Raw genomic sequence first — 14,084 nt, forward strand, 5'->3', positions numbered from 1 at the left:
AAAAAAAAAAAAAAAAAAAAAAAACCCTAGTACTCATATTTTAATTATATAAAAATAAAGTAAATAAGGAGAACCTAACTCGTTGGGTCATTCTTTTCGCCACCGATTCTCTCTTCTGGTTTCTCCGTTTCCCTCCGGCAGCCGCTCTGATTTCGTTCGTCTCTATCCATTTCTGTCTTTGCAGCAACCTCGCTCCGTCATCGCAGCTCCTCCATCTCTCCGGTGATCGCCGTTGAGGTCTGCTGGGATCGAATGTTTTTTCTTATTTAATCAACTTCAAAATAGGGTAAATTTGGAATTAGGTCAATTATCAATTGAGTTCACTAAGACAAGATTTCGAATTCTATTCTTTGTATGCTGCAACGTTTTTCGTTTACTTCTCCTGTGGTGATGTCCGTTCCCTTCCACTGTTTTCTATTTTGCCTCATCCGAACTGCTTTGTTTCTGTTCTGTTTATTTTTTCTGATTTTACCTTTCTGCTTGTTTGTTTCATGACACTTGACCAATTAAATTTAGATCTTATGTATTAGTTTGGTGGCTACTGACTGTTGAGGCTTGAACTTGCGACATTTCCCAGGTCAATTGAACTAACCCCTAAAATTATTCATGTTTGGGACTATTTAATTTTGAAAAATCATTATTTCTGTGCTTTTTCGACCGTGTGTTTGTGTTTCTATTATGTGCAATGAGAATCCAACGCTTGGTTGTGAAAACTGCAAACTAGACTGTCTTGTTTATTTATGCTTTCGGGTTTTCAAATAAAAATTAATTAATTCATTTGACACTAATTTTATATAGTTTTCTCATAATATTTTAGTTGTTAATACATGAATTTGAAATGAACTTTTAGGTTCCATTTTGCTTACACAGAAAATTGGGTGTAAATAATGTGTTCAGTTATGCTTTTAAAAAAAGAACTTTATTTCTGCATAAATAAGACATTATATTGTGGTTGATGATCTCTTGTAGCTCCATAAGGCATCAAAGCTCTGTTATAGTTTTTGAGAGTATATATTGATCTTTCTATTGTTCAATATGTATAAATTTCCTCAGATGCTCTAAATTGTCATAAGTTTGAGTGCTGAATCTGTACCTGTGCAAAAAAAATAGTATTTTTTTTTTTTTTTTGCTTGTCCTTCGTGTGATTATGATATGACTTATTTTTTTGGGGGAAGCATGATGTGATAGTATGTCTGTACCACGTCTTTTTGTTGTTAGATTTTAATATGATTTTACGTTTTTATCTGATCCTCGTGTTGCAGAAAATAGATGGTCAATTTTTCTACTAAATGTCAGATGTGAACAACTCATGTTAATGGTTTTTGCTTTTATGCTAGGTAATTTTCCCCCATTGTCAGGTTGATTGGTGCAATGGGAAGGAAGAAATCAGAAGAAGGTGGTGGAAACGCCAAAGTCAAGCCTGGTAAAGATGCTTCCGGGAAGAGAGAGAAGCTTTCAGTGTCAGAAATGCTTGCCAGTATGGATCAGAAATCTGATAAACCGAGAAAGGGATCTTCATCTTTGAGTGGTGGTGCTAAACCTCAAGCAAAAGCTCCAAAAAAAGTTGCATCATACACTGATGGCATTGATCTCCCGCCCTCAGATGATGAGGAAGAAGAAATTGTGTCTGACGAGGAGCAGCAGAGTACCAGTTCCCAGAAACGACTACCCTGGCAGGACAGGGCTGAGACGAAGCCTCTGGAGGTGGCTGTAAGTGACAAAGAGTTGAAAAAACGAGAGAGGAAAGATATGTTTGCTGCCCATGCTGTAGAACAGGCCAGACAAGAAGCTCTAAAAGATGACCATGATGCTTTCACTGTTGTAATTGGTAGCCGAGCTTCAGTTCTTGATGGTAATGATGAAGCTGATGCAAATGTCAAAGACATTACTATTGATAATTTCTCTGTTTCAGCTAGAGGGAAAGAGCTTTTAAAAAATGCATCAGTGAAGATATCTCACGGGAAGAGGTATGGTTTAGTTGGGCCTAATGGTATGGGAAAGTCTACATTATTAAAGCTCCTTGCTTGGAGGAAGATACCCGTTCCTAAAAATATTGATGTTCTTTTGGTTGAACAAGAGGTGGTTGGTGATGATAGAACTGCACTTCAAGCAGTTGTTTCTGCTAATGAGGAGCTGGTCAAGCTTCGGCAAGAAGTTGCTGATTTGCAGAATTCTGATGCTGGTCAAGAGGAAAATGATGATGAGGATGATGCAGGAGAGAGGCTTGCTGAGTTATATGAAAAGCTGCAACTCTTGGGATCAGATGCAGCTGAGGCTCAAGCTTCCAAGATTCTTGCTGGACTGGGTTTTACCAAGGATATGCAAGCACGGCCTACCCGTTCATTTAGTGGTGGATGGAGAATGAGAATTTCACTGGCTCGTGCTCTTTTTGTTCAGCCAACACTTCTATTACTAGATGAACCCACAAATCATCTAGACCTTAGGGCTGTTCTCTGGTTGGAGGAGTACCTCTGTCGGTGGAAGAAAACTCTTGTTGTTGTGTCGCATGATCGAGATTTCCTCAATAGTGTTTGCAATGAAATTATTCATCTTCATGACTTTAAGCTTCATTTTTATCGTGGGAATTTTGATGGTTTTGAAAGTGGATATGAGCAGCGTCGGAAAGAAATGAACAAGAAGTTTGAGATATATGATAAACAGGTGAAAGCAGCTAAGAGGTCTGGAAGCAGGGCTCAACAAGAGAAGGTGAAAGACCGAGCAAAGTTTGCTGCTGCTAAGGAAGCCTCAAAGAACAAGTCCAAGGGAAAGGTTAATGAAGATGATCCCCTACCAGAGGCCCCCAGAAAGTGGAGAGATTACAGTGTAGAATTCCACTTCCCTGAACCCACCGAGCTCACCCCACCATTATTACAGTTGATTGAAGTAAGCTTTAGTTATCCAAATAGAGAAGATTTTAGACTTTCTAACGTTGATGTGGGTATTGATATGGGAACGCGGGTTGCTATAGTTGGGCCCAATGGAGCGGGGAAATCTACTCTTCTGAACCTGCTGGCAGGTGATTTGGTACCGACAGAAGGTGAAGTTCGGAGGAGTCAGAAGTTGAGGATTGGGAGGTATTCACAGCATTTTGTGGACCTTCTGACAATGGAGGAAACACCAGTTCAATATCTTCTTCGTCTTCATCCTGATCAAGAGGGTCTAAGTAAGCAGGAGGCTGTTCGTGCCAAGTTGGGGAAGTTTGGACTCCCTAGCCACAATCACCTCACGCCAATTGCTAAACTATCTGGGGGCCAGAAGGCCAGGGTTGTTTTTACCTCAATTTCCATGTCCAAGCCACACATATTACTGCTTGATGAACCGACGAACCACTTGGACATGCAGAGTATTGATGCACTTGCAGATGCCTTGGATGAATTTACTGGTGGAGTTGTTCTGGTTAGTCATGATTCTCGGCTCATATCACGTGTCTGCGAGGATGAAGAAAAAAGTGAAATTTGGGTCGTTGAAAATGGCACCGTGGAGTTTTTCCCCGGAACGTTCGATGAATACAAGGAAGAATTGCAAAAGGAGATTAAAGCTGAGGTTGATGATTAAACCAGTGATCTTGAGAAGTGTGTTGGATTTTGAAGTAGCACGTCCTACTTCATCCCTTTTGGTTTCTGAGGTTTATTTTGCATTTCAAGTATTCAGATCGATGTGTTCTAATTCTGTAATTCTTCGTACGTTAAATACTTATAATTCGGGTATGTACAATTAGTGAGAAAATTGTCATGAGTTTTGCTTGAGTTACTGTACTATATTCTATGAAAAACTTGACAGTATTCAAAATATTTGCTCTTTGTTTACTGTCTCTAGTGGTGCTCGCAGATTATATTTCTCGACTCCCGAAACTGCACGAAGTTCAGTTATTTGATATGGAATATATTCTCTGTTGTCTGACTAATAATTATCATAAAGCTTTCTTTGGCTTTTTGAACAAGCAGGCTTGCTTGGAATATGGTGTGAACAATTGAACGAAGTCAACTATCGAAGTCACTGTTAGCCGGAGAAGGCTGGATCAGGAGAAGAAAGACCTACTCCTGAAGACACGGGTCAGTAGTTTTACTCTCAGACTTGCAATTCATTTTGGTTTGGGAAAGGAAAATTTTCCGTTGAATTTAGTATTATGGTATATTGGATTTGCTTAAACAAATAGAGCATGTCTTTTAATGCAGTCAGTATCCTGACGGATTGGGCATTAATGATTTCTTGGAAAGCCATTAGCCATGAGCACTATTATAAATTAGAAGTTTTGGGTTCAATCTTTTTCTTAATACCCTGTAGTTATAAAGGTTAGTATACCTTCTCCACCATAGTGAAATAAGTATAGAAATGTTGACTCTTAAATTTGTGGAACTGTCAATTAAGTACTGAAGTCAATGAATCTTTCATAAAATGAAACCCACGTAAATCACAAGAACTCTAAAAATCGTTGAGATTCTATCTGAACTTGAGGAAACACTTTCCATGATGAATAGAATGGGTTTGGGGCCGAGGAAAGAATTATAGAGAAAGGAGAAGAGGGGTAAGATCTCACATCAGTTGAAGAGGGAAGCGAAACATCTTTTTATAAGAGTGTGGAAATCACTCCCTAGTAGACGCGTTTTAAAAACCTTGAGAGGAAGCCCGAAAGTGAAAGCCCGAAAAGGACAATATCTGTTAGCGGTGGGTCTAGGCCCTGAAGGGGGGTAGATTATGAAATTCCATATCTATTGGAGAGAGGAACGATTGCCAGCGAGGACGCTAGGCCTCAAAGGGGGTGGATTGTGAGATCCCACATTGATTGGAGAGGGGAATGAGTGCCAGTGAGGACGCTAAGTCTCGAAGGGGGTGGATTGTGAGATCCTACATCAGTTGGAGAGAGGAAGGGAGCATTTTTTTTAAGGATGTGGAAATCTTTTCCTAGCAGATAAGTTTTAGAGACCCTTAAAGGACATCCAAAGAGGACAATATCTACCTCTCGCAGTTACAAAAAGGTTAAAGGTTAATCTAAATCAAAAGTAAGGTATTAGATTATATGATATGTAACAAAGACGCCCTTCTCATAAAAGTTTTTTTTTTTTCAAATGATGAAAACGAGATAAAAACATTGTCCACTTAGAATTTATGAGACAAAAGAATGATGAGAATCCATTAGTGTCATCCCAACCGAGAAACCTGACCAACCCCAGGTCCCCAAAGAATCCTTTGTTTGTTAAGAAAGAAAAAGATCATTAGAGGATCCTTTTAGTCTTATATTCTGATTTGTGGTTGAGATGGGTTTCATCTATTCCCTGCATTATCTAATCTATCACAGGCGATATGACACTATTCTGGAAGGTTCATTATTATTGAAATTGATATTAGATAAACAAAACTCAAGATTTTATCGACTCTAATGACCTCTCAGGCCTTTGAGAAAGATGGGTTGCTTTTTTTTTCTTCTGTAATAACTAGGTCCAGGTAATTGTCCTAATTTGAAGGCTATAAATAAGGTTACTTAAATGCTGTAGACTTGCGTTTAGCAATTACCTTTCTTTTAATTGCCATTGTTACATAGATATTGACTTAGAGAGAGAAAGAAAGGGTTTTAAAAGCTGTTTTATGAATTGGACAGGATTCAATTGCATTCAAGGCTGTGGGATCAGCTCATCCGTGGACAATAAGTGGGTCATTTATGGAATCATGTAAGTTTTTTACTCCTTTTCCCCCTTGAAATTAAATGATAATTGCTCAAATTTTAGTAAGGGAATAATTTCTTGGAGCTCCAGTCATGTGATAAGGCTTTATTTGTCTCAACTTACGTGTTATTTGGTTCACAAATACTTCAGTCCTATATTTTGTCTTATTCTATTTTAGTATGAGCTTATAAGATAAAAATATAATATGATTTGTCTAAAGTTTAGGCATTTTAATCCATCTTTTCTTATTATAGGATCGAAATATATAGAATAAATGACAAAATCATAAAAAAAAAAAAAAAAAAAAACTTAACAATTACGAGGAAAATCAAATAATGAAACTGGTAAGGATATTTAGTCTTTAATTATAGTTTACCATATATATCATATTTGATATTTTATTATAGGTAAATATATAGATATTTACTTTCTATTACGACTTATCATAAGTATTACGTTTGCCTTCTATTATATGCAAATATCTTGTATACATTTATTGCACTTCTCATTTATTGTTATTTTGGTATCCATTGTAATTTATTTAATTTTCTAAATGGTTATAAATAGATAACATTTATCACCATTTAGGTTGATTTTAACAAATATTCTAAAAAACAATTGTCTAAACCCAATCAACATAAATAAGTGTATAAATCTTTTGAAGTTAAATTTGAAGGTAAAACAATAAAATCACTCTTGGATTAGGACGTAGCCAATCATAAAGTTAGGAGGACGTAGCCAATCATAAAGTTAGGGTGACAGTACGACGTTAACACACACGGGTCACATAGTACCAGCTCATCCTAGGTGGAAAGTTAAATTAGTGTACTCTGAGAGTAGATTTTAAAATCACAGTGGCTGTGGTGGTCCTATGCAACAGTATTTGTAATCAAGAAGAAGAAAGGCTGGCTGTTTAATGCTGAGTTAGTAGGATCATAGCCATTGGTGGCTTTTATTTCACTCTCATTATGCATTACTATTTTTTGATAAGGTGGGGTTTGGAAGTAATGTGTCCAAGAACTGATGTGATAGCTCTCTCTTTTTCTCTCTCTCTCTCTCTAACCTTAAGAGGGAGAGGGAGAGTTGTATGGCATATCATATAACTAGAAAAGCACTATGCCATGACAGAGGACAAAGTTTCTTTAGTCTTTACACAGAAAGGGTGTATGTCTAGTTTTTTCTGTTAATGAAATGGTCAGATGAAATTGAGCGCCATAATGGTGTATTCGGAGGATCTGCATTAGAACTAGCAATTAGATTATATTCAAACTTTCCAATCCCTTGCTAGAATTTAGATCTTTACCTAAATCAAATTATTGATATCTTGATTTTATAGGTAGGTTGATAAAATATAGATGAGATGTTGAAGTTGATGTATATTTATAACAGTTTAGATTGATAAATGAGCAGTTTATACTTCTCAAGAAATTATAAATCTTTAACATTGTTTTTCTTTTTGTTTTTAAATTAAAAAAAAGGTGGGACGAGATACAGAACTTTTAATCTTGGGAGAAAGATAATATGTATCTTATTTGGAATTTATATATTGGCATCAACGTCTAGTTTTAGATTTGCTACTAACATTATATGTTTTAATGACGTGTGGTTTCAGCGCTAGTACTTACTGTGCCAACAGGAACATAAGGTTTTGTGGTGTACAATGACGCTACAAAAAAAAATGTTGAGTTGTGTTCTTTTGCAACATGGAAATGTTATTGTGTATGGGTCCCATCAATTGAAGAGTTATGAGCATGACTAGCCGATGCATAATCTAAAATGGGTAACATCGGTATTCGCTTTGAAGGTTTGGGTATTTATTCACATCAAAGAAACTTAATATGAGTCAAGTAGGTAGTTGAAATTAGACAAGATTATGATATGAAAATATTATATTATCCGAGGTAAATCAAACACAGTGAAGGTTTTTGAACAATGATGTATGTTACAAAGTAAACAAAAGAGTTGTGCTAATGTGAGTCGTAGAGATTTAGAACTGCAAATTTGTCTTGTGTGGTTGATTTTGAGTCCCTATGCTTGGATGAGATAAGAACTTGCAAGTTATGAAGAGGGGATGAATACGTTTCATAACCGTCAAGTTCCTTTGGTAGAATGATCAATAGGGGAAAATAAGGGAAATGGAGGACAATATGATAGTTAAATATCTCGAGCTCTACTAAGAAATGTGACAATCAAACTAAGTATTAAGTGTGGTTTGATAAACGAAACTTTTGAGGACAAAAGTTCGAAATTCGGCTCATAAAAGCAAAATCTCGCTTTGACTTCACATCTTAAACAAAAAAATAGTCAAATGTAGCTCAAGAAGAAACTTCATCTAATTTTGTGCCTCGCGTCGTGAGTGTTTGATTTTGTGCATTGTTGTTGCAATCGTACCTTGCCTTCTTAGTGTTATTTGGCACTTGTCTAGCATATTCTATCTACAACATCAATCGATCCACCTTTTTGGCACAATTGTGCAGTTGTTTGACGTACGCTCCACACGTTTGTCACATTGATTATAGTTTTTCAATTTTGTTAGCAACACTCAATTTTGTTAGCAACACTGCCGTAAGAATCGATGACTTTAGCCTTATCATCTTAGGTTTTCATTGTAGTGCCATCGTTGTCTATCAAAGTTTACTTTAGAAGGAATCATCACAACTATAATGTGTGAAGGTAAAATTGTGCGTGATTAGTTGGGAAGTATGTGCACATAGGGAGATCACAACCAATGTGTAGTTGGTTTATTTTTCAACGCACGGTCTATGTTTCGATGTGCAGTTGGTTGTTCGACGCACGATCTCCACTTCAGTTTGCCGTTGGTTGTTCGACACACAGTCTAAGTTTGATTGGTTGGTTCAGGGCCATGATTTTTTCAACACATGGTCATTGATTATAAGAAACCGATTAAAAGTTAGCTAGCAAAGAGGAGGATCAAGAGGTTAAGATTCACTAAATAAGCTTGAACTTCAGCATAACTCAACTAGTTAAGACATATATCATCAATCAAGAGGACAGAGATTTGAATCTTTTGCTCCATACATTGAACAGAAAACATAGAAGAAAAAAAAATTTGTGAAAGACTCGATTCCTAAAAATTTCGCACAAATAATCCCAATTCAATCTCCACAAAAATAAATTGAAATTTTTGGTAGAATGAATAATGAAACAGGTGGAGAAAGACTTTTCGGTCCTCACCTCGTCTCTTGCATATCTCTAAATATGTGTTATTTTAGAATTTTTTTTCTCCACGATCAACATATACATTTCTTTTTTCTCTACGATCAAATTTTGTGTAAATTTGAGATATTGATATCAACATCGACGTAATACTTTCAGCCTTACTTACCACGAAATTTAAAACGTCGTATATATAATTTTTAAATTAGAAATACACAAAATAGAGTTATAAAATGCAATAAATAAGGTAATAATTTTGGAAGGAGAAAAAAAAAATGTAGTTTCATTACAAAAATTGAATCTCAAAGTCTTGTTTTTTCTTCATTTTTAAGTTTTCATTTAATGATGAAATCAATAATGGCATCCTTTCAATACTAACTTTATTATTTCTCATTACTTCTAAATTATAGAACTTTCATATTAAATAATTATATGAAAATATGGCTTTCCTTTATTTTTTATTTTTTATTTATTTTTAAAATAGTTTTTTCGGGTGAAAAATAACTAAAAATCAATTTTGGACTCTTTGTCAAATGCAATCAAATAGTATATATTTAGGAGCGAGAAAAGCAAATTCAAACACAGCCCACTGTTAGCAGATATTGTCCGCTTTGGCCCATTATGTATCGGCTTTAGCCCTACAGTTTTAAAATATTGTCCGCCTCTTTCCTTTATTTTTTGATTTGACATAAAATCTAAAATTTTTACCCCTAAAATTACCTAAAAAAATAATATATTTTAGTCACCTATTTATATTCCTAAACTAATAAAAATAATTTTAAATTTTACACAGCTTTACCATTTCAAAAAAGTTTTAAAAAATAAAATACCATTAATATTTTATTTAAAAAATACCTTCATAAAACAAAATTTGAACCTTTAAAAAAACTTCAAAAAAACACTTTTAATTTTTTTTATTAAATTAAAAAATTACTCTTACTATTACCGTACGTTACTCTATACCCCATTTCAAAAATACTCATAAACTTTCAAAAAATAACGTTAATATCCTTAAACTTTTAGACGAAAAATTAGAAGTTTGGAAATAATCTAAGAGACGTAGATTAACACTTTCTGTCAATAGACATACAATATTATTTTTTTTTATAAAGATGGGTATTAATGATACTCTTAAAATTTCGAGAATTTTTTTAAATAAAATATACTAAAAATTTAGAGTTAATTTTTTAGAAAATAATAAAGTAGAAGGAGAAAAAAAATGGTAAAAAAAAAAAAAAAATCACAAGTTTCTTTGGTTGTTTCTCATACATTTTTACCTTTTCCCCTTTCTTTTTGCTTCCATGATTTTCGTGACAACCTTTTTCTTTTTCTTTTATTAAATAATAATAATAATAATAAACTCTTATTCTAGAGAGAGAAAGAGAGAGAGAATGGTTTATTTTCTCTCCAACTTGTATGCATAGGAAAATAAGAGGTGTCCAATGCATGTTATTGTAATAAATACAATTTAATGTTTTATTATTTTTTTTTTATTAAAAGGTTTTTTAATTTTAGAAAAATATTTAATAAGTTTTTGTAATACATCGAGTAAAAGAGTCGCCCGTAAACGAGCGAGAGTGATCTTGAAAATATGATAATTAAAAATAATTTAAAAGAATTGGAAGTTAATATTTATATCAACAAGGTACACCTTTCTTTCTTCTAGTTCAATAGTAACAATTATCGTAAGAAGCATGTGAGCGAGAATAAAACCTGGTGGACACAAGACTCGTGTTCGTCTGTCACGGTAGTTTTCATTCTAAAGAAAAAAAAAACAGTAGGTAACGCTATCATGTCGTAGGGGAATACCAAACCTGACTTTCGAATTTTGATCTGAATCTTGGATATGAGTCGTTCGTAATTGGCTTTCGACTTTTTATCTAGTTTGATTCGGATCCATTTTTCTTTTATAAATAAACATTTGAAATTCAAAAAATTAAATTAAATTTTTATTATAAAAAAAAAAAAGATTATTTTTCTATTGTATGGATGTTTTAAAAAAATTAAAAAAAAAAAAAAATTTTTTTTTAAAAACTTATTTTATTTTTCGAATTCAACAAAAAATTCAAATAATCCTTAAAAAATATAAAACTAACCTCAAATTTGGCTTAAATTTATAAAAATTAATTTCTTATAATATAAATTGAAAAAATAAACAAAAAAAACCAAGTAGGCCCTAAGGTTGGTATCATTTCAAGCCACGTGTCCTATGGAGATTTGATTTAAAATACACTGATTTATTTTATTTATTTATTATAATTTATATTATATCTAATATAATCATAAACCCGTTATTTTCTTCCATTAAAAGGCCAATAAAATATTTTTCTTTGACCATACGAACTCAATTCAACGGTAACTGACATGTTCTCCGTTTCTTAAAGTCGAGCTTTCAAATTCTCATAATCCCAGTTGTCGATTCCTAAGTCAAAATGACGATATGATTCAGTTTTACTTATCGAACGTGAATTTAGGTCAAATCGTTATTTGTGAAAGATGAAATTCGTGATTAAGAAATTATGAGAATGTAAGTATAAACATGACGGAACGTTGATGAAAGTAATTAGTATTACAATTACAAAGGTCGGGAACGGGAATTCATTGAATACTAAGAAAAAAAAGTTGTTAGAACATTGGTGACAATGGCATCATCTCCTCTACTTGAACAGAAGTGTCATCAAGTAGCCATTTCTCAAGAAATGACATTGGAGGATTATTGTCGTTCTCGCTTCTATTTTGCTTATTATCTTTCTCGCATGACGCCCCCAAGTTATCGAGCGATACCATCGACTCGATCTCCTTCATGGATCCTACCCTGTTCCCATCTTGCTCGGTTTTCACCTCTTGGCATTGGTTAGAAACCACGGAATCTCCACGATGACTTTGTTTTTCGTCGAAATGGAATGGATTGTCGTTAGTCTTTGGAGACGATCTCATCCATCCTTCAAGTAGGCGCGAGATGTTCTCGGCACTTGAGTAATAAGTTGACGACGACGACGACGGCGACGCGGCGGAGGATCGATTCGGGCAAAAACAGGAAGCAGAGACGGAGGCGGAAGCGGAGGAAGAATCGAAATTAAAAGTCCTTGTGAAAGAATCATTGAAGAAACCCTTTGAGAAAAACTCCGTGGTTGTTGAGTGATCTAAAGCTGATTTGAGTTTCTTCTTCAAGTGAGTGTTCCAATAGTTTTTGATATCATTATCCGTCCTTTGTGGAAGATAAGAAGCTATTGCAGCCCATCTGCAAATTCGAGATCGAATTTATCATATAACGATTCGTCACTCGAATCTCGAAATAATTGAACTTTGTTTAAGAAACGAGAGAATTACTTGTTACCCAATAAAGCTTGCAAATGGATGATCATTCCTTCCTCGTGGGGCGTGAAGTTGCCTCTCTTGATTCCGGGTCTCAGGTAATTGGTCCATCGTAGCCTACAACTCTTGCTACATCTCAAGAGACCTGTCGTCGTATAGGAATAAAAAAATTAAATTTATCATAACTCATTCGATCTCGAAAACCTGTTGTATACAAATAAAAAAAAATTAAATTTATCGTAACCCATTTGATCTCGAAAACCTATCGTCGTACATTAATAAAAAGATTAAATTTTTTTGTAACTCATTCGATCTCGAAGACCTGTTGTGTATGAATAAAAGAAATTAAATTTATCGTAACCCATTCGATCTCAAAGACCTGTGGTCGTATATGAATAAAAAGATTAAATTTATCGTAACCCATGGAATCTCGGAGAGATCGGACCCGGAATCTAAAAAAGGGGAAGGAGAGAGAAAATAGAGAGAGAAAGAGATACCGGTGTTGGTGGGAACAGATCTCCAGTTACCAGGGCCATGTTGTTGAATGTAAGAGACAAGAAGGATGTCTTCTTCAGGAGTCCAAGGACCCTTCTTGATGCCCACTTTCTCACAGCATGGAGGCCTTCCCATGCTCTCTCTCTCTCTCTCTGCCTGTCTCTCCGCCTGTCTCTCCGCCTGTCTCTCCCACTCTCTCCCCCAACTGAAATGGAGGCTTCAAGAACTCATATATTATTTTGTTATATATATATATAGAGAGAGAGAGAGAGAGTTTTGTGTTTGTGTTTCTCTCTCCAAACAGTGTGTTGTTGTCAGCATGTGATTGCTTAAATACACACCACTCTTAACTCACCTCTCCAACCCAAACTTTTTTTTTTTTTTTTTTTTTTTTGCATTTATTTTGTTCATAGTCTTCGTCTTTAAAAGAATTTTGTCTTTCAACTTTTAGTTTATACTAATTTTTAAATTAAACTTATAAATTAAGATTTTCGTATGAATTATTTGTGAATTTCGAGGTTGATTTAATTTTATGGAGCGAGTTGAGCTTAATTAAATTTCAAAAGTTTTAGTTTATCTCTATGCTTAAATGAATTTTTTTTTTTTTTTTTTTTTTGTAGATTTTAAAATTTACGAGATTAATTAATTTAGTCATTCTTTTGCAATATAAGCGTTAATGAACTCGTTTGATAATAATTTTGTTTTTTGTTTTTAAAATTTGTGATTTTTATTTTTTTATTTTTGTAAAAAAGTATATAACAAAACAAAAATATTTATAAGTTTAATTTTAAAAACAAAAAATTAAATAATTACTATTGAAGTTTGCCCTTTATTCTTTATAAAATAAAACGATCTTTTTTCTCCACACTTCATAAATGTTATAAAACTATCATTAGAGTGGAAGACGAATATCGTAATACTTTTCAAACAAAGAGTTAAGTTCTCATTCTGACTATTTTTTCTAAACGTAGTAAAGCCAATAATTTTATATGCAATATTCTAATACTCATAAAATATTTTAAAGTTAGCAAAATAATTATAAAAACATGTGAATAAAATTGATTATGTGACACGTGTCATTTTATTTTATCAATTATTTTCCTGTTTTTGTGATTTAATTAATAGGAAATACTTTAATTCATTAAAAAAAAAATAAAGAAAGAAAGAAAACAGTCAACAAGAGAGGGGTATTAACAGAAAGTCAGGAAGCAAAAAGGTGTAATGGCTGAGGCTTTCTTCTTCTGTGGTTCTGATTCTCTGCCTAAAAAGATGGGGAAGAAAAGGGAGGACGAACTTTGCACTTCGATCCTTTCTCTCTCTTCCTTCAATGTATTTCTCTCTCTTCTTATGGGGACCTCGTATATTTAATAGTCTTGCTCACATATCGAACTATGGATGGTGTAAACAACCGAGGTCAACGATGAAAATCACTAAAGA

General features: G+C 34.0%; 2 protein-coding genes across 4 annotated transcripts; one reads left to right on the forward strand and one right to left on the reverse strand.

Moving 5' to 3' along the window:
- The first annotated feature begins 60 nt into the window (after positions 1–60).
- On the forward strand, positions 61–3,811 carry LOC111453748 (ABC transporter F family member 4-like). 2 transcript variants are annotated; one of them, XM_023094969.1, is made up of 2 exons: positions 61–286; positions 1,338–3,811. In XM_023094969.1, exon 2 carries the CDS (start codon positions 1,372–1,374, stop codon positions 3,553–3,555), a length of 2,184 nt encoding a protein of 727 aa, XP_022950737.1. In that variant the 5' UTR covers positions 61–286; positions 1,338–1,371; the 3' UTR covers positions 3,556–3,811. The 2 variants fall into 2 exon arrangements, with proteins under 2 accessions (XP_022950737.1, XP_022950736.1); XM_023094968.1 differs by having other exon boundaries at positions 61–237.
- Positions 3,812–11,365: 7,554 nt separating this feature from the next.
- Positions 11,366–12,908, reverse strand: LOC111453750 (transcription factor MYB30-like). Of its 2 annotated transcripts, none has more exons than XM_023094971.1 (3): positions 12,650–12,908; positions 12,168–12,297; positions 11,366–12,078 (listed from the first exon to the last, which is right to left on the reverse strand). In XM_023094971.1, exons 1-3 carry the CDS (start codon positions 12,780–12,782, stop codon positions 11,463–11,465), a joined length of 879 nt encoding a protein of 292 aa, XP_022950739.1. In that variant the 5' UTR covers positions 12,783–12,908; the 3' UTR covers positions 11,366–11,462. The 2 variants fall into 2 exon arrangements, with proteins under 2 accessions (XP_022950739.1, XP_022950741.1); XM_023094973.1 differs by having other exon boundaries at positions 12,175–12,297; positions 12,650–12,783.
- Positions 12,909–14,084: the final 1,176 nt, after the last annotated feature.

This window comes from Cucurbita moschata, unplaced genomic scaffold (genome assembly GCF_002738365.1).
Source record: "Cucurbita moschata cultivar Rifu unplaced genomic scaffold, Cmos_1.0 Cmo_Scf00015, whole genome shotgun sequence".
Classification (NCBI taxonomy): Eukaryota; Viridiplantae; Streptophyta; class Magnoliopsida; order Cucurbitales; family Cucurbitaceae; genus Cucurbita; species Cucurbita moschata.

Coding starts and splice junctions, on each gene's coding strand:
- LOC111453750 (XM_023094971.1), bottom strand. CDS start 12,782: ATGGGAAGGCCTCCATGCTGTGAGAAAGTGGGCATCAAGAAGGGTCCT. Junction 12,298..12,649: donor ATCTGTTCCCACCAACACCG/GTATCTCTTTCT, acceptor ATACGACGACAG/GTCTCTTGAGATGTAGCAAG. Junction 12,079..12,167: donor CAAGCTTTATTGGGTAACAA/GTAATTCTCTCG, acceptor TCGAATTTGCAG/ATGGGCTGCAATAGCTTCTT.
- LOC111453748 (XM_023094969.1), top strand. CDS start 1,372: ATGGGAAGGAAGAAATCAGAAGAAGGTGGTGGAAACGCCAAAGTCAAG.